The sequence below is a fragment of the Pristiophorus japonicus genome, chromosome 4 (assembly GCF_044704955.1).
Source record: "Pristiophorus japonicus isolate sPriJap1 chromosome 4, sPriJap1.hap1, whole genome shotgun sequence".
In the NCBI taxonomy this organism is placed as follows: domain Eukaryota; kingdom Metazoa; phylum Chordata; class Chondrichthyes; family Pristiophoridae; genus Pristiophorus; species Pristiophorus japonicus.
In genome coordinates this window covers 263,313,777-263,340,229 of record NC_091980.1, presented here as the reverse complement: position 1 = coordinate 263,340,229, position 26,453 = coordinate 263,313,777, and the positions used below count along the sequence as shown (strand labels likewise).

Below are 26,453 nucleotides of genomic sequence, written 5' to 3'. Positions count from 1 at the left end.
CTCGTATTGTACTGTTCAGCCACCAAAGAACTCACTTCCGAAGTGGAAGCAAATCTTCCTCGATTCCGAGGCACAGTCTATGATGATGATGATGATGACGACGACGAATTATAGCCTCTCGCAATTTCCCGACAACTGGTGTTAGGCTAACTGGTCGAAAATTCCCTGGTTTCCCCCTCTCGTCATTCTTGAACAGTGGAGTGACATGTGCAATTTTAAAATTTGAAGGAACAATTCCTGAATTGAAAGAACTTTGTAAGATTATAGTCAGGGCATCTGCAATGTGCTCACCTAGTTCCTTTAAAACCTGGGATGGAAACAGTTATATATGTATACTTGTATTTACTCTGTACAGCCACCAGAGGGCTCATCCCCAAGGGATCCCATAATCCCTTGGGAGCACAGGTATTTAAGGAGGCTTCACAGGTTGGAGAGGCACTCTGGAGACCTGCAATAAAAGGCGAAGGTGACACTTTACTTTGAGCTCACAGTGTTCATTCTGACTCTTTCTCAATACACAACAATGGCGATGAGATACAGCTAGCGAACCCAAAGATGAAGAGAAAAGTGGGAATCCTGGAGAACTTTTGTGGAGTGACTCGACCAATACATTGTGGCCAACGAGCTAGATGGGGAAGAGAGCGCTGCCAAATGAAGGGCGATCCTCCTCACCGTCTGTGGGGCACCAACGTATGGCCTCATGAAGAATCTGCTCAATCCAGCGAAACCCACGGAGAAATCGTATGACGATTTGTGCACACTGGTCCGAGAGCATTTGAACCCGAAGGAAAGCGTTCTGATGGCGAGGTACCGGTTCTACACCTACAAAAAGTCTGAAGGTCATGAAGTGGCGAGTTATGTCACTAAGATGCCTTACAGGACATTGCAAATTTGAAGGACATTTGGAACACATGCTCCGAGACTTTTTCGTACTTGGCATTGGCCATGAAACCATACTTCGCAAACTTTTGACTGTAGAGACCCCAACCTTGAGTAAGGCCATCGCGATAGCCCACACGTGCATTGCCACCAGTGACAATGTGAAGCAAATCTTTCAGCAGACAAGTGCTGCTACAAGTACTGTAAACAAAGTGATGTTGTTCGAACCGTAACGTATAGGGCAAGTCACACATACCTGTAGCTGCACTTCTGCAGATGACTCAGAGTCCACCATCAAGCGGGATGAACGCAAGGCCATTAACATCTTGATGGCGCTGCGGGGGTGATTATGCCAATTCAAAGAGTACATTTGCAAGGGCTATAGCACAATGGGACACCTTCAACGAGTGTGCAGGCGAGCTGCTAATCCTGTTAAACCTGCAAACTACCATGTTGCAGAGGACAGATCCATGGAGGGTCATGATGAACTCGAGCCTCAGATAGAGGAGGCAGAGCTACATGGGGTGCATACATTCACCACAAACTGTCCCCCGATAATGCTGAATGTTGAACTAAAAGGACTCCCAGTGTCAATGGAGCTGGACACGGGCGTGAGCCAGCCCATCATGGGCAAATAGACTTTTGAAAGGCCTCAAGGCCAGTCTTAACTCCAGTTCGCACGAAACGAAGAACTTACACGAAAGAACTGATTGCTGTAATCGGCAGTGCTACTGTAAAGGTCTCCTACAATGGAGCGGTGCACAAACTACCACTCTGGGTGGTACCGGGCGATGGTCCCACGCTGCTCGGCAAGAGCTGGCTGGGAAAGATATGCTGGAACTGGGACGATGTCCAAGCGCTATCACCCACTGACGAAACTTTGTGTGCCCAGATCTTAAAGAAATTTCCTTCGCTGTTCGAACCAAGCATCGGGGAATTCCAAGGAGCAAAAGTGCAGATCCACCACTGGGGGTGCGACCCATCCATCACAAGGTGAAAGCAGTACCGTACATGATGAGAGAAAGGGTAGACATCGAGCTAGACCAGCTGCAACGCAAGGGCATCATTTCACCGATCAAATTCAGCGAGTGGGCCAGTCCTATTGTCCCAGTTCTCAAGGGAGACGGGACCGTCAGATTCTGTGGTGATTACAAAGTAACTATCAATCGTTTCTCCCTGCAAGACCAATACCAACTACCAAAGGCCGACGACCTCTGCAACGCTGGCGGGAGGAAAGACATTCACGAAGCTGGATCTGACTTCAGCCGACATGACGCAGGAACTGGAGGAATCATCGAAGGCCCTCACCTGCATCAACATGCACAAGGTCTTTTTGTGTCCAACAGATGCCCGTTTGCAATCCAATCAGCGGCGGCGATATTCCAGAGAAACATGGAAAGTTACTGAAGTCAGTCCCGCACATCGTGATCTTCCAGGACGACATCTTGGTCACAGGTCGGAATATAGTCGAGCACCTGCAGAACTTGGAGGAGGTTCTTAGTCGACTCAACCGCATGGGGCTCAGGTTAAAATGCTCGAAGTGTGTTTTCCTGGCGCCTGAAGTGGAGTTCTTGGGAAGGAGGATTGCGGCAGACAGCATCAGGCCCACCAAGCGAAGACGGAGCAATTGAGAACGCACCGAGGCCACAGAACATAACGGAGCTGCTGTCGTTTCTGGGACTCTTGAACTACTTTGGTAACTTCTTACCAGGTCTCAGCACACTGCTCGAACAACTACATATCTTACTATGAAAAGGGGGCGAATGGGTTTGGAACAAAAGCCAAGAAAATGCCTTTGTAAAATGGAGAAAATTGTTATGCTCAAAGAAATTGCTTGTGTTGTGTGATCCATGTAAGCGTTTGGTACCAGCATGTGATGCATCGTCATATGGCGTCGGGTGTGTATTGCAACAAGCTAATGATTTCGGGAAACTGCAACCGGTTGCTTATGCATCCAGGAGTCTGTCTAAGGCCGAGAGACCCTACAGCATGATTGAAAAAGAGGCGTTAGCGTGTGTCTATAGGGTAAAGAAAATGCATCAATACCGGTTTAGGCTAAAATTCGAATTGGAAACTGACCATAAGCCACTTATATCCCTGTTTTCCGAGAGTAAAGGGATAAATATCAACGCATTGGCCCACATCCAGAGATGGGCGCTCACGTTGTCCGCATGCAACCATGCCATCCACCACAGGCCAGGCACAGAAAACTGCGCTGATGATCTCAGTAGGCTGCCGTTGCCCACCACGGGGTGGAAATGGCGCAGCCCGTAGATCTAGCCATGGTTATGGAAGCATTTGAGAATGAGCAATTACCTGTCACTGCCCGGCAGATCAAAACCTGGACAAGCCAGGACACCTTATTATCTCTAGTCAAAAACTGTGTGCTTCACGGGAGCTGGTCCAGTGTCCCAGTGGAAATGCAGGAAGAGAGAAAGCCGTTCCAGCGGCGCAAAGATGAAATGTCTATACAGGCAGACTGCCTTCTGTGGGGCAATCGAGTAGTGGTCCCCAAGAAGGTCAGAGACACCTTCATCAATGACCTCCATAGTACCCATCCAGGCATCGTAATGATGAAAGCGATAGCCAGATCTCACGTGAGGTGTCCTGGTATCGATGTGGACTTACATGCAGTTAAGCAAAGTACCCAGGGAGGGGCCGCTAAGTTTATGATCTTGGCCCTCCAAACCATGGTCTAGGGTACACGTCGACTATTCAGGCCCGTTCTTGGGTAAAATGTTCCTTGTGGTTGTGGACTCATACTCCAAGTGGATTGAATGTGAGATAATGTCGGCTAGCATGACCGCTGGCATTACTGAAAGCCTGCGGGCCATGTTTGCCACACACGGCTTACCTGGTGTCCTGGTGAGTGACAACGGGCCATGTTTTACCAGTGCTGAGTTCAAAGAATTCATGACCCGTAACGGGATCAAACATGTCACATCTGACCCGTTTAAACCAGCGTCCAATGGTCAGGCAGAGAGAGCAGTGCAAACCATCAGGCAAGGCTTGAAGGCTCATGCAGACTCGCCTATCCCGAGTCCTGCTTAGCTACCGCACGAGACCCCACTCACTCACTGGGATCCCACCTGCTGAACTGCTCATGCAAAGAGCATTTAAGACAAGACTCCCGTTAGTTCACCCTGATCTACATGAACAGGTAGAGAGCAGGCGGCTTCAACAAATGCATACCATGATAGCGCAAATGGATCACGTGAGATTGAAATCAATAATCCTGTATTTGTTTTAAATTATGGACAAGGTCCCAAGTGGCTTCCCGGCACTCTTGTGGCCAAAGAGGGGAGCAGGGTGTTTCGGGTCAAACTTTCAAATGAACTCATTCATCGGATACACTTGGCCGAAATCAAACTGAGATTCACGGACTATCCTCAACAACCCACCTTGGACCCACCTTTTTTGATCCCCCAACATACACACCAGTGGCAACCGGCACCATGGTTGACCACGAAGCAGAACCCATCATCCACAGCAGCCCTGCAGGGTCCAACACACCAGGCAGCCCAGCAAGGCCAGCTGCACAGAAGCCCAGTGAGGGCCCAACAAATGATTCAACAACACCAGCTTTCACACCGAGACGATCAACCAGAGCAAGAAGGGCCCCAGATCGACTCACATTGTAAATAGTTACACTATTGACTTTGGTGGGGAGTGTTGTTATATTTGTGGTGAGGGGTTGGTGCGCACGGCGCTGACATCATCGCCGGTTTTGCGCCAGCCCGGGCCGCTAATTGCGGGGCATGGCGCTGCCGGGACAGTGCCCCACCAAACCTCTGGGGCAATTTCGCCGTTTCCTCCCCTGAGCGAAAACAACATTGTGCCCTGTTAGCGACCCTCGGAGGCACTAACGGGGCCATAAAGATGAGCAAATTTGGCCCCATAATGTTCTCTTAATAATCCAGCTTCGGGGATGTTTCTATTTAGAAATCCTTGCCTTGAGTTATGCATCTGTTAACTTACATAGTAATGGCTTTCTGTGATCTCTCTTCTGTAATTGATTGCAGAGTCCAAATGGAATATTCACTACTGTTCTCTGTTTTGGAAGTTTTAGGAGCTATCCTAGGATACCTCGTTTCAGACGGTAATAATCTGGGGCAGAAGATTGCACAACTGGACCTTAGGTTGGCATTCCATGCATTACTCTTCCACACAAGCCTCTTCCCACCCTGTCCCTCTATTTCCTACTCCCTCATATATGGAACAAGATTTCCCCTAAATGCATCAATGAAAGAAAGAAAGGATTGCATTTATATAGCGCTTTTCATGACATCGGCACGTCCCAAAGTGCTTCACAGCTAACTTTTGACGTGTAATCACTGATGTAATGTTGGAAACATAGCAGCCAATTTATGCACAGCAAGCTCCCACAAACAACGATGTGATAATGACCAGATAATCAGTTTTAATGATGTTGGTTGAGGGATAAATATTGGCCAGGACATCGGGGATAACTCCCCTGCTCTTCTTCAAAATAGTGCCATGGGATCTTTTACGTCCACCTGAGAGACCAGACCTCGGTTTAAATTCTCATCCAAAAGATGGCACCTCTGACAGTGCAGCACTCCCTCAGTTCTGTACAGGAGTGGCAGCTGAGATTTTTGTGTTCAAGATTCTGGAATAGGACTTGAACCCATAACCTTCTGGCTCAGAGGCGAGAGTACTACCCACTGAGCCACAGCTGACACTAAAAGGTGCAACAGTGCAATCCAGATGCTATCTGTTTCAACCATTCCATGTGGTAGCAATTTCCACATTAGCACCTCATTTTTTAGTTTGATCAGTTCGTGGCTATCTTCTATTTATGTCCCCTTATTTTGGATGCATCCACAAGTGGAAATGGTTTCTTGACTCTATACCTTTTTATTTAACCTTTTTACATATGTATGTATACCAGTGTCTCTGCTTTGATCGCCCTAGTTTCTTGTTGGATATGCTTTGTTTTAAATGAGAAATTAAACCAAAATACCATCTGCCTGTTCAGATAAATGTTATGGATCCCTTGGCCCCATTTAAAGACGTGTAGGGGAATACTCAGTGCCTTGGTCAACATTTCGTCCCAACTAAAGTCATCAAAAATCAAATTAACCATCTCATTACTATTTGTGGGATATTGTTGAGGCAGAATGGCAGCTCGGTTTGCCCACACAACAACAGTTAGCCCATTCCAAAAGCAATTCAGTTGAAGTGCTTGGAGACATTTCAGCCAAGTGCTCAGGCATTCCGTACATTTCTTTTCCTACTTGCTCACATTTCATCCTTAACAACATCCATTGTATGAATAAGCGAACATCAAACCACTGGAGCAAGTCATACGAAGTGTGCAATGGTAATTAATTGTGTCAAATAACGCAGAGGGACTGACAACAGAAATGAATGTTCTGTCAATTTTAAATAAAGAAAAGATTTCTTTTTTGGACAAGATGGGGTAGAAATTTGCGGTCGGAGGCTTCGCGCGGGCGGATGCCTCCAACCTACAAAACATCTACGAATTTACCTGGTGGTCCAGGAGGTTCGTAGATTAGCGCTCCTGGGCCTAACCGGGTCCTGCGGGTAAAGGCCTATGTATCCCAGGGGCGCATGTGGTTCACGTGGGTCGGTGCGGAACTCCCATAAGTACAAATGGGAATCACTTAAAAAATACACGAGCACGTGAAATTTTTTTAAATTACGTATTTAAAATGAACTAAAATACCATTTAATTAAATTTTTGGAAAAAAATTATGGGGCCGAAATTGCCCCTTTCCTTAAGAGCCAGTCGGTAATGACTCTCTGCCTAGTCGGCATGGAGAAGAGCGACATTTAATAAATTGCCCTACCTGGTTTTGCCTGCGGTGATCCTTAACACCCCGCCCGTGCTCCCGCGGGAGTGGAGCGGCCGCCGCTCGGCACCCCCGACAGCTTTCCCCTGCTGGAAGCTGCGTGTGCCTGGGCAGCACGGCTTCCCTTAAAGGGGAAGGTACACTGCCGCGGACGCCATTTTATTTTACTTGTCAGTCGACTCCGAGGTCGGCCCGACAATGGTGACCATGGGTTCGGCCAGGCCGCTGACAGGCAGATCGTACAAATCCGAAAGTAAAGGTAATTCGCGGGCGGAGAGACTATTTGCCCAACTTCTGCCCAGAGAGTGCCCTTGAAATGCTTATGCCTGGTAAAGCCTGCTTTTACAAGCGTAAGAGTTTTTTAAAAATAGAAAAATAAAATTTTAGCACTCATTTATACATTAAAAGCCCTGTCCAATAAGGTAATTTTTTTTTAGCCTCGTGAAAACATATAGGGGCCAAAATTGCCCCCACCCCCACCCCCGGACTAAGTGTAGGTGCAGTCATTGGTTTTCAAGCGTTTTCTCTGCCCCAATCCATGGAGCAGAGAATTGAGCGATATTCCGGTCTTGTATTTTTAATTTTGGTCGGGTCGGCTGTGGGGCGAAAATTCCGATCGGTCAGGTCGGCTGTCGCCCCGAATCATCAGCGCTGCACTGATGACGGCAACGCGACACGGGCGTGCCGCGTCGTGCTGACGTGTCACAGCGTCCCTCCCTTTCAGCTCTGCATGGGCTTTAGTCAGGCCCACTTGGTCGCCAGGGAGGGTTTCGGATGGGTCAGCAACCTGGCACCCAAGAGGGGGTGCCAGACTGCCTGTCAGCGGCTTATAAACCCGGAACTTGCGGGGCCCTGCACCTGTCGGGGCCACAAATTCAGCCCCAATGTCTTTTAGCAGCCTGCTTGACATTGAAATCGTGCTAAGGCTGAGAAACTCAAAAGATTTTGCACACTTTTTGAACAATCAGCAAATGCTATTTACCTAGATTTACCTTCATACCAATTAATAACATGGTTGCAGTGCATGGATTTGAGCATACTAAAGGTAATGCATGCCATTTATGATCAGTATATGAGGCCCGAAATTGATCGATACACAAGATCCGCCCATTTCTCGTTGTTTCACACCACCGAGACCAAAGAGGACAAAATTGGTCAAAATGATTTCGCCGGTATGGCAGCGGTCTGCATCGGGCAGTACGTATCTTAGTAGTCGATCCAGATCGACGTTTTGTTCGATGGGCGGTGCGGCACAGAGCTGCACACGTTTTACTCCACGATTTTTGGGGTCAGGGGTCAACCGCGCATGTGCAGTGATTTGAAGAGGAGAGAGAGAGAGAGAGAGAGTGAAAAGGAGCAGCAAGGTAGTCGACGGGCAGTGAGTTTAAAAATACATAGCACAGTGGAAATATATTGCTAACAACTAATAATTTTTCACTTTGAAGACGAGATATTTAAGCAACCAAAATTCATACCAGTAAAATGATTATGGCAATGTTAAAAAAATACATCAAAGCGCAGGAACATTGAGAAGGAGGAGAAGTTGAGGGCGCCTGCCTTCGATGAGACGACAGAGAGGTACTCCGAGCTAACCAGGGGTGGTTGTGGAAAGCACCCCCCCAAAGGAGTACAACCGAATATGGGACGAGATCAGGAGGCTGTGTCCTCAAAGTACAATGGTACGCATCGGGGAAAGGTGCTGTAAGAGGTGGAATGACCTGGTGAGGGTAGCAAGAGTAAGTAATGATTTTATTTATGCACCCCACCAAGTGCTCGGTACCGTATAAATGTAGGTTCAGTGTCACACGGATGATGTTATTTATCTTAAGGTTACAGCGATGTATTCGTGCTTTACAGGCAATGACAAGAGGTGTGTGTGTGCGCGCGCAAGATTTTTACTTTACTGTCTGCAATAGGAGCCGATCAGTATCGAATGGGGGGAGGACCCACAGCCCAGGAGCCTCTTACTCATACAGAGATCCATGCCCTGTCCCTGGTTGGGGATAGCAACCGTGCCACCACCAGTATTGGAGCTGACCCACCCACACAGGATGGTCAGTTGAATACAATACAATGTGTGTTGCGGTCCTCTCATGTAATGTAACTGTAACTGTAATGTTGGCCTAATGTAATGTAAGTTTATTGCACTGTAATGTTGGGCTCATGTGATGTACTGCAATGTTGGGGGCATGTAACGCAATGCATATGTATATGTATTGTCTGTCTGCAATATGTAATGTAGTACTGCAGCAGTGGTGGACATTTAAGTAAGACTGCGATAAGTCACTCTATCATATATTAATGTAACCCTGACCCCTCCCCTGATGCCAAGCTTTTTAAAATGTTGTTTTTTACTTACAGACTCAGATGATTCAGACCACAGCGACACAGAGGACAGACCCACTGCCTCCACCTCTGAAGTCACCCAGCCCTCTCCTGAAGAGGAAGAGCCGCTGATCCGGCAGCCAGTGGTGGTGGAGCTGGGGATGGAGATGGAGGAGGATACACCAGCTCCATGTGCCACAGCTGGAACATCCTCCACCATGGAGTCTGTATTCAGGGGATTCCCCCATGGTTCCTCTAAATCTGCTGGACCAAGCTGTGCGCAGCAAGGCACCCCCCAGTGTTGCAGCGTCTTTGCCGCAGCAACTGAGGTTGGTGCAGGAAAGGTCGATTGCTGTTGGCGTGTACCAGGACATGGTGCGTCTGTCACAGGCTAGCGTCGACATAGGTCGAGAGCTGCTCAAGGCCATGACTACAATAGCCACAAACATCGTGGCTCTATCAGAGTGGCAGTCGCAGGAAAGGTTGCATATGAACGCCACGATGGAGTGAACCGCCGACGCCGTCAATTGCCGCGAGACATGGCGCGGAAGCACCCCATGCCATAGTAGTCAAGCCAACAGCACCTGAGGGTGGGGAGCTGGGAGCTGACATCATCTGCCAGCTCTGAAGCCTCACCTTCCACATTGTGAGCTTCTCCTGAGACCCCATTAATTCCACCTGCAATGTCTGACTCCCCCCCCCCCCCCCCCCATGACAGCGACGGCACTTGGGGTGCAATGCTGCACGTTGGCTTGGTATCAACATGGGGAGGTCCATGTCCACGGGCACTGGGAAAGGGAAGGAGGCGGGAATAAGAAAGGGGGGGGGAATAGTCCCAAGGGTGGTGTAGCACCATCTAAGAGGCGGTAATGGAGGGGAGAAGCCTTACCGACTGAGGGCAGACAGATGGGCTGACCCATCCTAAATTGCCCCCTGGCCAGGAGTGGCGGGAACGGGTTTCCGCGCCACCCATCAGGCACGCACCGACCTCACACCACCCAGCGGCGACCCCTTTCTGACCCCCACGGGAAATTGCCCTGTCGGTGCCACTGACAGCTTTCCCCTGTGGGAAGCTGTGTCTGCTTGGGCAGCTAGTCCACCCTTAAATGGCACCTCCATTTTATTTTAATTGTCGGCCTGACAGTGGTGCCCACGGGTTCGGCCAGGCCGCCAACAGGCCACCCGGCACCTCCTCTTGGATATCAGCCCACTGGCCCAGCCAAAACCTTTCCTGGTGGCCCAATGGGCCTGACTAAACTTATTGCAGAGGTCACAGTGACCCTCCCCTTTAACTGAAGGGGAGGGACGTTGTGACACGGCAGCACGACACAGCATGTCCCCGTCGCGCTGACGTCATCAGCGACACACCGGCATTAGCAGTGCAGTGCTGATGATTCGTTGGGGCAGCCAACTCAATCCAAGGGCACTTCCGCCCCTCAGCACCACCTCGACCAGAAATACAAAACAAAGAGGTGAATATCGGCACAAGATCCGCCCCATGGACTGGGGCGAAGAAAAATCTTAAAGATCGGTAAGTTGCCTACTCTTAGTCAGGGGGAAATTGAATCCCCATATTATTCTTTTCAACCTAGCAGTCCTGATTTGGAGCCATTTTTCAGTGTCCATCAATCCTGTTCATACAACTCCTTGAGGATCATATCACCTAACTAGATTTACATTAAATGAACACTGAGGGACAGGAAACATCTGCAGTCATTTCATGTTTTCAATCTAACACCATTGGGCTAAAACATGACCTTGTCTGACAATTTATTTGCACTCAGATTAAGACTTTTCCAGACAGTTCAGAAAAGAAGTGACTAGCATACAATATTTGTCCATCAAACCCTTTCATTTTCTAGTCTGTAAAGCTGCTAAATCAAAGGTACAAAATAGGATCTTAAAGTTAGTATGTGAAAGGCTGTGAGTGTGTAAAACTGGTAATATGCTGAGAAATTTAGCACTTGGATTAAAACATCTTTAATAGAAATGAATTTAAAGTGTTTTTGTGAACCAAACTTCTATAAATGGATGATAATTTCATTGGCTGTATGCTTAACAGGAGCCAATTCTATTTATAATTGTTAGAGTCCGACAGGATGGAAAAACTTCTGGACAATATTTTGATAGCAGAATATTGTTCATCTGCTCTGGCTGGAAAGAATCAATAGTTATTAATGTCCAGGAAGCTATAGTGCAAAGAGAAATATGAATTACTTACATTGCACGATGAGCTGTACAGCTGCTTCCCTCGGTTTTACATTAAATCCATTATACTGGCTCGTTTGGCATTTGTATATTCCATTCATGTCCCTGGACACATTCACAATGCGTAGTAATCCATCATAGCTTTCTGTTTGCATGGAGCCATCGGGCATTGGCAGCTCCTTTTCCTTTTCCTTATCATAACGGGACCAAAGGATTATGGGTTTGGGCTTCCCAGAAACCAAGCATTGCAGCTCCACCGTGTCAGCTTCTCGAGCAACCATTGGTGACCTTCCTTTTGGGACGGATAGGGTTGGCGGAACTTGTAAACAGAAATAAAGACAACTCAGTTTCACCGAATGGCTTTGCATTCCATTGCAGCATCATGAATTGAGCACTGGAAACAGTTCAAGATTGTTTGGAAAATCACAACATCTATATTGCTTTTTAATAGCTCCTAGATTTCATTATTTCACCTTAGTTATCTAATGCATAGCACACATAATGACCCTCGTCAGTATCCATTTTGGTAGAAGGTACACACAAGCATATGGAGCTCTTTTGGATCAGAAGTGTCTTTGTTATACTATGAATTGCTTACTATGTAATTTTCTGTTGGTTTTTGCTCTCAAGGAAGTTACTTCGAGAATAACAAAAAATAGAAGGAAGAATTGGCAAGAGGTTCTTTAGTCTCTTTATTTACAGAAAAACAAGTTCCTAATGTTTAGGGTGAAGATCAAATTCTATTTAATTGCGACATTGGTTGTGAAATCAGTCGCCACTAGGAAGCCAGGCCTTTCTCTACGGTCAAACAATGTGAGACAGAACATATAGACAGATCAGAAAGCAGACATATAACTAATGGATAAATATGGGAGACATATCAAGAAAAGGCGAAAAACACTAAGTAATAGCAGCAACTAGAAACACACGGAAAAATGTGGTTTCAGTTGGAGTAGCTGGATGGAGCTTATGATAAAGCTTTAGGCACTGTGAGCTATTTAATTATAACGTTGGTGCCTTGTGCTTTGCTCTGTTTGAATGCAGTTGACATTTAGGCTGCCAGAGAGAATTCTCTGTTATCGTCCTTTGCAGGATATAAAAAAACCACACTTGTGCGTTAACTAATATATGAGGATAGTGTTTAGATGTGGTTGATCAAAGCCTTTAGAGTAATAGAGCATGACCACCAAATGTCATTGCTTATCCAAGCAGATTTAATAGAAACAAGTTGTAAATAATGCAGATACATGGAGGCCTTGTGTGATTTTCAGAGTCTTTTCTTCTCAGCCTTTTTCAAATGCTCAGTCGTTAATAATATTTAGGACATACACTAGAATGAATCTGAGTTTAAGTAGCTTATTTGTGTGCTATCTTGATATGGGCAGGAAAGCAACTTAGACCTTACATGGTCAGGGTGTTAGTTAAGACTCGGCAGAAAGGTAGTGACACTGGTGAGAACACTGCCCAGGTCACATATACGGTGTGGACAACGGGATGCGGGAGGTACACAGAAGGCTGGAGTCAGATGAGTGAATCATTGAAGAGAGATATAGGGCTAGATGAGATACAATGGGGCTTGATTTGGCAACAGAAAACACATGGTAGTAAATGGAAAATGCTCTGCCTGTGAAAAGGTAACCAGTGAAATTCCAGAAGATTGTGCTATGGAACCCCTGCCATTTATAAATGATATGGAAAAGGTCTTGGCAGTAATATTACATTTGCTGATGACATAAAACTGTGGGCAAATAACAAATGGAAAGGAGATTTCAGAGTGACTTGGAGCAAATATGTAGATGGATTTCAATGTGGATACATGTAGTGTAGACATTACCTAGGGTGGTGAGATAATCCTTGTTCGCTTTGATTATTAGCAATCACTTAAACTGGAACTGGCAGAAGTGCATTGGTTTCACAGCTCAGGCAAAGAACAACATTTCCCAGGAATGTAACACTCTTTCCAGAGTGGCAGGGTAAATTATGTGTTGAACTCTTCGCGTGGTGCTTCAACCCACAGCCTCTGAAAGTCCTGGAGGTGGAGAATGGGTGCATCACGTGACAGGGCCTGGAATTTGGGGTTTAACCTGGTTAGGCTCTTTGCCAGTTTAACTCCGACCCTGAATTCTGACATTGATGATATTGTTGTAATGTCAGGAAATAAAGTCTACCACAAGATAATTGTCCATTCTTGTAACTTAAACACCAGCTATCATGTCTATTTGTAACATTTGGAGAGTTTTCAATACAGGAGAGACAAAATTGGTGAGAAGATATATCTCATCCTACATTATGTTTAGTGATTGATACATGATACCACTGGCAATACAAAAATCTATGGCCAGACATGCTGCCTCTCTAATTAAAAGATATCAGTATGGAGAAGTGTATGTGCAAACTATCATTCATGCCTATGTAACCCGAGTTTCCCTGTGTCCAAATGCATTTTGGCTGCCGCTCCAGACCTGAGCTCATTAGAGTAAAGGAAATCGAAAGGTGACGTCACAGCCAAGGGGGTAAGTGATTGGCTGGTGATTGGTGAGTAGTTTTTCTTTTTCTTTTCTATTTCAGTAAGTAACATTTAGCATTGTTGTTGCCAAATTAAGTTAATCTCGGGGTTAAGTCATGGCAGGACAGCTCGGACACGTGTTATGCTCCTCCTGTACTATGTGGGAACTCAGGGACGCTTCCGGTTTTCCTGACGACTATGTGTGCGGGAAGTGTATCCGCCTCCAGCTCCTGACAGACCGTATTGCGGCACTGGAGCCGAGGGTGGATTCACTCTGGAGCATCTACTATGCTGAGAATGACGTGAATAGCACATTTAGCGAGTAGGTCTTACCGCAGGTAAAGGTTACACAGCCAGATAGGGAATGGAAGACCAACAGGAAGAGCAGTGCAAGGAAGGAAGTGCAGGGGTCCCCTGCGGTCATCGCCCTGCAAAACAGATACACCGCTTTGGGTACTGTTGAGGGGGATGACTCATCAGGGGAGAGCCGCAGCAGCCAGGTTCATGGCACCGAGGCGGGCTCCGCTGCACAGGAGGGCAGGAAAAAGAGTGGGAGAGCAATAGTGATAGGGGATTCGATTGTAAGGGGAATAGATAGGCGTTTCTGTGGCCGCAACCGAGACTCCAGGATGGTATGTTGCCTCCCTGGTGCAAGGGTCAAGGATGTCTCGGAGCGGGTGCAGGACATTCTGAAAAGGGAGGGTGAACAGCCAGTTGTCGTGGTGCACATAGGTACCAACAATATAGCTAAAACATGGGATGAGGTCCTACGAGATGAATTTAAGGAGCTAGGAGCTAAATTAAAAAGTAGGACCTCAAAAGTAGTAATCTCGGGATTGCTACCAGTGCCACGTGCTATTCAGAGTAGGAATCACAGGATAGCTCAGATGAATACGTGGCTTGAGTAGTAGTGCTGCAGGGAGGGATTCAAATTCCTGGGGCATTGGAAATGGTTCTGGGGAAGGTGGGACCAGTACAAACCGGACGGTCTGCACCTGGGCAGGACCAGAACCAATGTCCTAGGGGGAGTGTTTGCTTGTGCAGTTGGGGAAGAGTTAAACTAATATGGCAGGGGGATGGGAACCAATGCAGGGAGACAGAGGGAAACAAAATGGAGACAGAAGCAAAAGACAGAAAGGAGATGAGGAAAAGCAGAGGGCAGAGAAACCCAAGGCAAAAAATAAAAAGGGCCACTGTACAGCAAAATTCTAAAGGGTCAAAGTGTAATAAAAAGGCAAGCATGAAAGTTCGGTGCCTCAATGCAAGGAGTTATCGGAACCCAGGAGAGGGCTCTGAGCTAGTTAGAGTGGGTGAGAGCTCAGATGAACACGACCCCAAGAAAGAATGCAGAAGGCAGGAGGCAACAGAGCAGAGTAGCACTGGGGTAAGGGTAAACCACAAGGTGATAGGAAGGGACAATATGTATGAATATAAGGGGGCAGCAGGAGGGGTCAAAACTAAAAATCATGGTTTAAAAACTAGTATTAAAACACTCTACCTAAACGCATGCAGCATTCGAAATAAAGTAAATGAGTTGACGGTACAAATCATTACAAATGGGTATGATTTGATGGCCATTACAGAAACATGGTTGCAGGGTGGCCAAGACTGGGAATTAAACATACAGGGGTATCTGACAATTCGGAAGGATAGACACGAAGGGAAAGGAGGTGGGGTAGCTCTTTAATAAAGGATGATATCAGGACAGTTGTGAGAGACGATATTGGCTCGAATGAACAAAATGTTGAATCATTGTGGGTGGCGATTAGAGATAGTAAGGTGAAAAAGTCACTGGTGGGCATAGTTTATAGGCCCCCAAATAATAACTTCACGGTGGGGCGGACAATAATCAAGGGAATAATGGAAGCATGTGAAAAAGGAACGGCAGTAATCATGGGGGATTTTAACCTTCATATCGATTGGTCAAATCAAATCGCACGGGGTAGCCTGGAGGAGGAATTCATAGAATGCATATGAGATTGTTTCTTAGAACAGTATGTTACAGAACCTACAAGGGAGCAAGCTATCTTAGATCTGGTCCTGTGTAATGAGACAGGAAAAATAAACGATCTCCTACTAAAAGATCCTCTCGGAATGAGTGATCACAGTATGGTTGAATTTGTAATACAGATTGAGGGTGAGGAAGTAGTGTCTCAAATGAGCGTACTATGCTAAAACAAAGTGGACTACAGTGGGATGACGGCAGAGTTGGCTAAAGTAGACTGGAAACACAGACTAAACGGTGGCACAATTGAGGAACAGTGGAGGACTTTTAAGGAGCTCTCTCATAGTGCTCAACAAAAATATATTCCAGTGAAAAAGGGTGGTAAGAGAAGGGATAACCAGCCGTGGATAACCAAGGAAATAAAGGAGAGTATCAAATTAAAAACCAATGCGTATAAGGTGGCCAAGGTTAGTGGGAAAATAGAAGATTGGGAAAATTTTAAACGACAGCAAAGAATGACTAAGAAAGCAATAAAGAAAGGAAAGATAGATTACGAGAGTAAACTTGCGCAAAACATAAAAACAGATAGTAAAAGCTTTTACCGATATATAAAACGGAAGAGACTGACTAAAGTAAATGTTGGTCCCTTAGAAGATGAGAAGGGGGATTTACTAATGGGAAATGTGGAAATGGCTGAGACCTTAAACAATTATTTTGCTTCAGTCTTCACAGTGGAAGACACAAAAACAATGCCAAAAATTGCTGGTCACGGGAATGTGGGAAGGGAGGACCTTGAGACAATCACTATCACTAGGGTGGTAGTGTTGGACAGGCTAATGGGACTTAAGGTAGACAAGTCCCCTGGTCCTGATGAAATGCATCCTAGGGTATTAAAAGAGATGGTGGAAGTTATAGCAGATGCATTCGTTATAATCTACCAAAATTCTCTAGACCCTGGGGAGGTACCAGCGGATTGCAAAGCTGCTAATGTAACGCCTCTGTTTAAAAAAGGGGGCAGACAAAAGGCAGGTAACTATCGGCCGGTTAGTTTAACATCTGTGGTGGGGAAAATGCTTGAAGCTATCAATAAGGAAGAAATAGCGGGACATCTAGATAGGAATAGTGCAATCAAGCAGACACAACATGGATTCATGAAGGGGAAATCATGTTTAATTAATTTGCTGGAATTCTTTGAGGATGTAACGAGCATGGTGGATAGAGGTGTACCGATGGATGTGGTGTATTTAGATTTCCAAAAGGCATTCGATAAGTTGCCACACAAAAGGTTACTGCAGAAGATAAAGGTACGCAGAATCAGTGGAAATGTATTTGCATGGATCGAGAATTGGCTGGCTAACAGAAAGCAGAGAGTCGAGATAAATGGGTCCTTTTCGGGTTGGAAATTGGTGGTTAGCGGTGTGCCACAGGGATCGGTGCTGGGATCACAACTGTTTACAATATACATAGATGCCCTGGAAGAGGGGACAGAGTGTAGTGTAACAAAATTTGCAGATGACACAAAAATTAGTGGGAAAGCGGGTTGTGTCGAGGACACAGAGAGGCTGCAAAGAGATTTAGATAGGTTGAGTGAATGGGCTAAGGTTTGGCAGATGGAATACAATGTCGGAAAATGTGAGGTCATCCACCTCGGAATAAAAAACAGTAAAAGGGAATATTATTTGAATGGGGAGAAATTACAACATGCTGCGATGCAGAGGGACCTGGGGGTCCTTGTGCATGAATCCTTAAAAAGTTAGGTTGCAGGTGCAGCAGTTAATCAGAAAGGCGAATGGAATGTTGACCTTCATTGCGAGAGGGATGGAGCACAAAAGCATGGAGGTCCTGCTGCAACTGCACAGGGTATTGGTGAGGCCGCACCTGGAGTACTGCGTGCAGTTTTGGTCACCTTACTTAAGGAAGGATATACTGGCTTTGGAGGGGATACAGAGACAATTCACTAGGCTGATTCCAGAGATGAGGGGGTTACCTCATGATGATAGATTGAGTAGACTGGGTCTTTACTCGTTGGAGTTCAGAAGGATGAGGGGTGATCTTATAGAAACATTTAAAATAATGAAAGGGATAGACAAGATAGAGGCAGAGAGGTTGTTTCCACTGGTCGGGGAGACTAGAACTAGGGGTCACAGCCTCAAAATACGGGGGAGCCCATTTAAAACCGAGTTGAGAAGGAATTTCTTCTCCCAGAGGGTTGTGAATCTGTGGAATTCTCTGCCCAAGGAAGCAGTTGAGGCTAGCTCATTGAATGTATTCAAATCACAGATAGATAGATTTTTAACCAATAAGGGAATTAAGGGTTACGGGGAGAGGGCGGGTAAGTGGAGCTGAGTCCACGGCCAGATCAGCCATGATCTTTTTGAATGGCGGAGCAGGCTCGAGGGGCTAGATGGCCTACTCCTGTTCCTAATTCTTATGTTCTTATGTTCTTATGTTCTCCTTTCCTTCTCTTTACCCTTCTCGACCGTCTCCTTGTCTCCCTTTTACACAGTAATGCCTCTTTTCATTTCTTGCCTCTCGGGCTCTTGATCCCCAAATCCCTATCAATAACAATTGTCATCATCAACAACATCCCAACCCTTCACTATCCTTGAAATTCATTCTCTCTTGCCGCCATCCCAGGCTCAACTCCCTCCCTCTGTGCCTCACTCGGCGTTCTCCAAAGGGCCGAACGAGGCATTAATCGATGCCTCCTTTCGAGCAGCAATCCCAACTGTCCCATCCTACTCTCTCATCAACCTTTCCACCAGCAAGCTTGCTGGGGACTAATCTTATCAACCTTCTTCCTGTCCCACTTATCCCTCCTACTGCTGACCCTGTGGACTCAGTCAGTGGATCAACAATCACTGCCCCCTCTGCATCTCCCTCTAGAATGTCCATTCACTTCTGCAAAACGCCCATGCTAGCCATGAGCTTATTGTGGTTGGTTGCATCAACATCACGGTCGTGACGGAAACTTTTCTGACCACCTTTCCTAAGGTCCCCTTCTTTGGCTTGGTGTTATTTTCTTTCTGATTATGCTCCTGTGAAGCGCCTTGGGATGTTTTACTACACTGAAGGCACTATATAAATACAAGTTGTTGTTGTTTTAGAAACAGGAAGACAGTGTGTAGAATTGTACAAAATAGGCATCCTGCTCCTCTAGAAGCAGGAGGAAACCATGAAGTCATTCACAGTCTGCTCCACTATCCCAGCAATTGGATTGCAGAATGGGGAAGTCCATATCAGGGTCATCCAACTCTCCCAACTCGAGGCCAACTTAAAGTCCATGTCTAGACCATCTCACACATACATCAGTCCATGGCCATCTTATCCTCTAAAGTCGAGAATGACAATGGTAGAGAAATCAGAAAGTGATGTTACAGTGAAGAAGAAAGCTGGCCAAAAAACCAATCCAGGATAAATTAACCATCTCAACCTTGTTTGAGTACTCACCGGTACTGCTGGAGATGTTCACATCAATGCTGATATCAGGTACGACCTGACTATTTAGAGATGCTACACAAGTGTACGTCCCAAAATCTGTGAACCTCAGATCAATAATGTCCAGACTGGTTGTGCCCGGTGAGACATCAGGATCTGTTGTGGAAATAACCATCCTTTCCGAGCTGCGAAGTGGCCGTCCATTCTTGAACCAGGAGAATGCCAACTCGTCCGGGGGAATGGCCTCCACCTGACAGGAAATTTTGACCTCACGGCCAATCTGAATATTGTCATCATCATGGTATGGATCTGGTGTAATCCAAAAGCGTCCCTTTTTCAGAGCTAAGATAAAGAGAAGAGCTGATGTTCAATAGATTTTATTGCATAAATCACAGTAAGAATCAAACAGATATCCCACACACTCTGATGAGGGTAATATAACTCTTGTCTAATGTGTGTGAATGACACAAGTGGTAATGTCCAGAGTAAGCCACTAAGGCACCTACATGCATTAGGCAGGTGTACATTCCTCATCAGTACGTGGATTCAAATTGCAGGGCTGATCAATATTTAATTTATTAAATTCAACAATACCATATGGTACTGAGCTGTAAAGACCATGAACATCCAGGTTCATTCATTGGTCTGTGCTGAGCTAGCTGATTTCACCAAGTGCGGCATGGAACAAGTTTGTAAATCTAGGATGATGTTTCTCATGGTCACACAAGGTGCCAATACTAATTGTTTAGCCTCATGCAGGAAGAATGGCCAGTGGGACAGGAGCTGCTAGTGCTCCTGGAACATAGAAACATAGAAACATAGAAACATAGAAAATAGGTGCAGGAGCAGGCCATTCAGCCCTTCTAGCCTGCACCGCCATTCAATGAGTTCATGGCTGAACATGCACTTCAGTACCCCCTTCCTGCTTTCTCGCCATATCCCTTGATCCCCCGAGTAGTAAGGACTTCATCTAACTCCCTTTTGCATATATTTAGTAAATTGGCCTCAACTACTTTCTGTGGCAGAGAATTCCACAGGTTCACCACTCTCTGGGTGAAGAAGTTTCTCCTCATCTCGGTCCTAAATGGCTTACCTCTTATCCTTAGACTGTGACCCCTGGTTCTGGACTTCCCCAACATTGGGAACATTCTTCCTGCATTTAACCTGTCTAAACCCTCTCATTCTTCTGAACTCCAGTGAATACAAGCCCAGTTGATCCAGTCTTTCTTGATAGGTCAGTCCCACCATCCCGGGAATCAGTTTGGTGAATCTTTGCTGCACTCCCTCAATAGCAAGAATGTCCTTCCTCAAGTTAGGAGACCAAAACTGTACACAATACTCCAGGTGTGGCCTCACCAAGGCCCTGTACAACTGTAGCAACACCTCCCTGCCCCTGTACTCAAATCCCCTCGCTATGAAGGCCAACATGCCATTTGCTTTCTTAACCGCCTGCTGTACCTGCATGCCAACCTTCAATGACTGATGTACCATGACACCCAGGTCTCGTTGCACCTCCCCTTTTCCTAATCTGTCACCATTCAGATAATAGTCTGTCTCTCTGTTTTTACCACCAAAGTGGATAACCTCACATTTATCCATATTATATTTCATCTGCCATGCATTTGCCCACTCACCTAACCTATCCAAGTCACTCTGCAGCCTCATAGCATCCTCCTCGCAGCTCACGTTGCCACCCAACTTAGTGTCATCCGCAAATTTGGAGATACTACATTTAATCCCCTCATCTAAATCATTAATGTACAATGTAAACAGCTGGGGCCCCAGCACAGAACCTTGCGGTACCCCACTAGTCACTGCCCGCCATTCTGAAAAGTACCCATTTACTCCTACTCTTTGCTTCCTGTCTGACAACCAGTTCTCAATCCACGTCAGCACACTACCCCCAATCCCATGTGCTTTAACTTTGCACATTAATCTCTTGTGTGGGACCTTGTCGAAAGCCTTCTGAAAGTCCAAATATACCACATCAACTGGTTCTCCCTTGTCCACTTTACTGGAAACATCCTCAAAAAATTCCAGAAGGTTTGTCAAGCATGATTTCCCTTTCACAAATCCATGCTGACTTGGACCTATCATGTCACCATTTTCCAAATGCACTGCTATGACATCCTTAATAATTGATTCCATCATTTTACCCACTACTGAGGTCAGGCTGACCGGTCTATAATTCCCTGTTTTCTCTCTCCCTCCTATTTTAAAAAGTGGGGTTACATTGGCTACCCTCCACTCCATAGGAACTGATCCAGAGTCAATGGAATGTTGGAAAATGACTGTCAATGCATCCACTATTTCCAAGGCCACCTCCTTAAGTACTCTGGGATGCAGTTTATCAGGCCCTGGGGATTTATCGGCCTTCAATCCCATCAATTTCCCCAACACAATTTCCCGACTAATAAAGATTTCCCTCAGTTCCTCCTCCTTACTAGATCCTCTGACCCCTTTTATATCCGGAAGGTTGTTGGTGTCCTCCTTAGTGAATACCGAACCAAAGTACTTGTTCAATTGGTCTGCCATTTCTTTGTTCCCAGTTATGACTTCCCCTGATTCTGACTGCAGGGGACCTACGTTTGTCTTTACTAACCTTTTTCTCTTTACATACCAATAGAAACTTTTGCAATCCGCCTTAATGTTCCCTGCAAGCTTCTTCTCGTATTCCATTTTCCCTGCCCTAATCAAGCCCTTTATCCTCCTCTGCTGAGTTCTAAATTTCTCCCAGTCCCCGGGTTCACTGCTATTTCTGGCCAATTTGTATGCCACTTTCTTGGCTTTAATACTATCCCTGATTTCCCTTGATAGCCACGGTTGAGCCACCTTCCCTTTTTTATTTTTACGCCAGACAGGAATGTACAACTGTTGTAGTTCATCCATGCGGTCTCTAAATGTCTGCCATTGCCCATCCACAGTCAACCCCTTAAGTATCATTTGCCAATCTATCCTAGCCAATTCACGCCTCATACCTTCAAAGTTACCCTTCTTTAAGTTCTGGACCATGGTCTCTGAATTAACCGTTTCATTCTCCATCCTAATGCAGAATTCCACCATATTATGGTCACTCTTCCCCAAGGGGCCTCGCACAATGAGATTGCTAATTAATCCTCTCTCATTACACAACACCCAGTCTAAGATGGCCTCCCCCCTAGTTGGTTCCTTGACATATTGGTCTAGAAAACCATCCCTTATGCACTCCAGGAAATCCTCCTCCACCATATTGCTTCCAGTTTGGCTCGCCCAATCTATGTGCATATTAAAGTCACCCATTATAACTGCTGCACCTTTATTGCATGCACCCCTAATTTCCTGTTTGATACCCTCCCCAACATCACTGCTACTGTTTGGAGGTCTGTACACAACTCCCACTAACGTTTTTTGTCCTTTGGTGTTCTGCAGCTCTACCCATATAGATTCCACATCATCCAAGCTAATGTCTTTCCTAACTATTGCATTAATCTCCTCTTTAACCAGCAATGCTACCCCACCTCCTTTTCCTTTTATTCTATCCTTCCTGAATGTTGAATACCCCTGGATGTTGAGTTCCCAGCCCTGATCATCCTGGAGCCACGTCTCCGTAATCCCAATCACATCATATTTGTTAACATCTATTTGCACAGTTAATTCATCCACCTTATTGCGGATACTCCTTGCATTAAGACACAAAGCCTTCAGGCTTGTTTTTTTAACACCCTTTGTCCTTTTAGAATTTTGCTGTACAGTGGCCCTTTTTGTTCTTTGCCTTGGGTTTCTCTGCCCTCCACTTTTCCTCATCTCCTTTCTGTCTTTTGCTTTTGCCTCCTTTTTGTCTCCCTCTGTCTCCCTCTGTCTCCCTGCATTGGTTTCCACCCCCCTGCCATATTAGTTTAACTCCTCCCCAACAGTACCCCAACATGAGCACGGAATAGAGAATGCCTCACTAAAACAAACCTGGTTATATTTTATGATACAGTTTTTATGATATGTGGAATATTAAATTAATGTTAAGAGGAGAATACCGTGGAGCATCTTTTTCGGAGCAGTATTAGAACAGCAAAATAAAAAAGTGCTAACTAGAAATTTTAATAAACTTTTGTTGGGGGCGGAGTGTTGGAATCAACTAGATCGAACGTGAGTAATATTTGTAATATTGCCTAAAAACCTTTAACGGCACAGGCACGACAGGCTGAATGATCTTCTTCTGTGCTGTATGATTCTGTAATAACTGATTAATAGTAAGACATATCTTTCTTTAAATTCCATGATTCCCCATATTTTGAACCTTTCAAGCTCACTGCACTGCTAAAGTTTACTCATTGCAGATACTTTCATATGAACTGATGGACATCTTTGGCAACAAGTAAATATTGATCCAGTCTTGCTGTCAATAAAATGAAATAAAGCAAAATTGAGGTGGAATTCTCTGGGCTCAGAGTATGACTAGGTGGGTGCCAATCCACTGTGGCTCAAAGGAATATATTACTTATTCCATTCAGCCTCTAGTAAATCAGATCTTTGTGAATCTGTCTGGCTTAAATAGAAATAGATCACAGAAAATTGTTTCTTCCTGTTCACGATGGACAGGTTGCGTCTGAACAGAGCTGGGACTAATATCCTTGTGGACAGGTTAACGAGTGCTGTGGGGGAGGGTTTAAACTAATTCGGCAGGGGTTTCGCACCAAGATGTAAAAACAAGGTGCACAGGACTGGGAGAGACAGTTAGAGTGAGAAATAACACAGAATTAGGTGGGATCGTAGAAAATATAAAGAGGTTTAAGTTAGGTATGTGTGTAAATGCACAAAGTGTGGTTAATAAGGTTGGTGTGTTACAGGCACAAATAGTCACGTGGGAATATGATTATAGTGGTGATAACTGATACTTGGCTCAAAAAAGAGGTGGATTGGATGCTTAATATTTCTGTGTACAAGGTATTCAGGAAAGATAGGAATGAAAAAAAGTGAATTTTGATTAAGGAAAATATTATAGTGCTGGAAAGAGAGAAGATCCTTGAAAGGTCAAAGACAGAATCTATTTGTCAGAGTTAAGAAACAATAAAAGAGCTATTATGCAACTTGGTATATTTTATAGGCCACCAAATAGTGGAAAGGAGATCGAGGAACATATTGGCAAGGAAACTACTGAAAAATGCAAGAACTATGGAGTAGTGATAATGAAAGACTTTAACTATCCAATATTGAATGGATCAGTGATTGTGTTAAGGGCAGAGAAGGGGAGGGATTTCTGAAGTGTGTTCAGGATGATCAGTATGTTTCCTACCAAACAAAGAAGGAGGCATTGCTGAATCTAGTCCTGGGGAATGAAATGGGTCAAGTGGAGAATGTCACATTTGGGGAGCATCTTGAGAATAGTGATCATAGTATCATAGGTTTAGATTAGTTATCGAGAAGGATAAGGAGAAATTTAGAATAAAAATACTTAACTGGTCAAAGACTAATTTCAGCGAATTGAGGAGGGATCTGGCCCAGATAAATTGGAGTCACGGCAGAAATGTCATCATCATAGGCGGCCCCTCGAAACGAGGGTGAATTGCTTCCACGGCAAAAAAAGGACGAGTTCATAGGTGTTTCAATGAAGGACCCGAACTACATCCTGAAGGGTGGAAGATGCCTGTGCATGAATTTTTTTTAAGGTGGAATGGCCGTTGCACACCAGCCACCACACGGGCTTGACAGAGCTAGGTCTTGGTCCAGTGGCAAGGATTACCCAAGGCAACTGGAGACCAGCTCTGCTGCACGGACCTAGTGCACACACATATCGCAGTGTGGGCTGGCCCTTCCCTGGGCCCTGATTCCATCCCTCCACAGTCTCTCGCCACTCCTGCTGTATCTGCCCACGCTCCAATCACCGACCTGGATCTTGATGACGTCACTCTTCACAGCTGTTGCCCTCCTGCACCAGCTCGCGCTGTACCTTGAAGTGGCACGCCTCCACACTGCCCATGGCCACCGCTCGCCACTCCTTTTATGGCCCCGACCTGCCGCTGATGTTCCATCGCAGGTCGGGGCCTCCACGCTATTATCAAGCTGACTCCAAGCAGAAATGTAATGGAGCAATGGGCGACCTTTAAAGAGGAGATGGTTCGGGTACAGTCTGGATACATTTCCACAAGGGGGAATGGGAGGGCAACCAAAGCCAGAGTTGATGAAGGAGTTAGAGAGTAGGATGAAACAGGAAAAGGGGTCATATGACAGGTGTCAGCTTGATAATACAAGGGAGAATCAAGCTGAATATAAAAAGTACAGAGGAGAAGTGAAAAAGGAAAGAAGAAAGGCAAAGAGACAGTATAAGAATAGATTGGCGACTAACATAAAAGGGAATCTGAAAGTCTTCTATACTAACAGTAAAAGGGTTATCAGAGCAGCAGTGGGGCCAATTAGGGACCAAAATGGTAGAGACTGAAGGCATCGCTAAGGTCGTAAATGAAGACTTTGGCAAAGCTATGATAAACGAGAGGGTTGTCTGGATATTGGATGAGATAAAAATAAATAAAGAGGAGGTACTAGAAAGGCTGGCGGTACTTAAAGTGGATAAGTCACCCAGTCCGGCTAGGATGTGTTCTAGGATGCTGAGGGAAGCAAGGGTAAAAATTGAAGAGGTGCTGCACTAAATCTTCTAATCATCCTTAGAAATAGGGGTGGTGCCAGAGGACTGGATTATTGCAAATCTTACGCCCTTGTTCCTAGAAGGGGGAGAAGGATAAATCTGGCAATTACAGGCCAGTCAGTTTAACGTCTGTGGTGGGGAAACTTTTAGAAATGATAATCCGGGAAAAAAGTAACAGCTATTTGCACATGCATGGACTAATAAAGGAGGTCAGCATGGGTTTGTTAAGGGAAAATCATGTTTGAGGTAACAGAGAGGATGGATGAGGGCATTGCAATTGATGTGTACATGGACTTTCAAAAGACAATGCTAAAGTACCACATATTAGGCTTGTTAGCAAAATTGAAGCATATTACGATAAAAGGAGTAGTAGCAGTATGGGTACAAAATTAACTAAAGGATAGAAAGAGTTATGGTGAATGAATGTTTTTCAGACTGGAGGGAGGTATATAGTGGAGTTCCCCAAGGTTCAGTACTAGGACCAGTGCTGTTTTCGATATACATTAATGACGTGGAGGTACAGGGCACAATTTCAAAATGTGTGGATGACACAAAACTTGGATGTGTAGTAAGAGAGTGAGAAAGATAATAATAGACTGCAAAAGGACATAGACAGGCTGGTGGAATGGGTGAACACAAGGCAGATGAAAGTCATCACAGAAAAGTGTGAGGTGATGAGGAGAGACAATACAAGTTAAATGG

General features: G+C 45.4%; 1 protein-coding gene across 1 annotated transcript in view; it reads right to left on the bottom strand.

Moving 5' to 3' along the window:
* Positions 1-26,453, bottom strand: part of mdga2a (MAM domain containing glycosylphosphatidylinositol anchor 2a) — an 842,847-nt gene that overhangs the window by 591,733 nt on the left and 224,661 nt on the right. Inside the window, exons 9-10 of the mRNA XM_070877927.1 lie at positions 19,151-19,480; positions 11,263-11,568 (exon numbers count right to left, since the gene is read on the bottom strand). Coding sequence (XP_070734028.1) covers positions 11,263-11,568; positions 19,151-19,480 — 636 coding nt within the window. The remainder of the gene's footprint in view (positions 1-11,262; positions 11,569-19,150; positions 19,481-26,453) is intronic.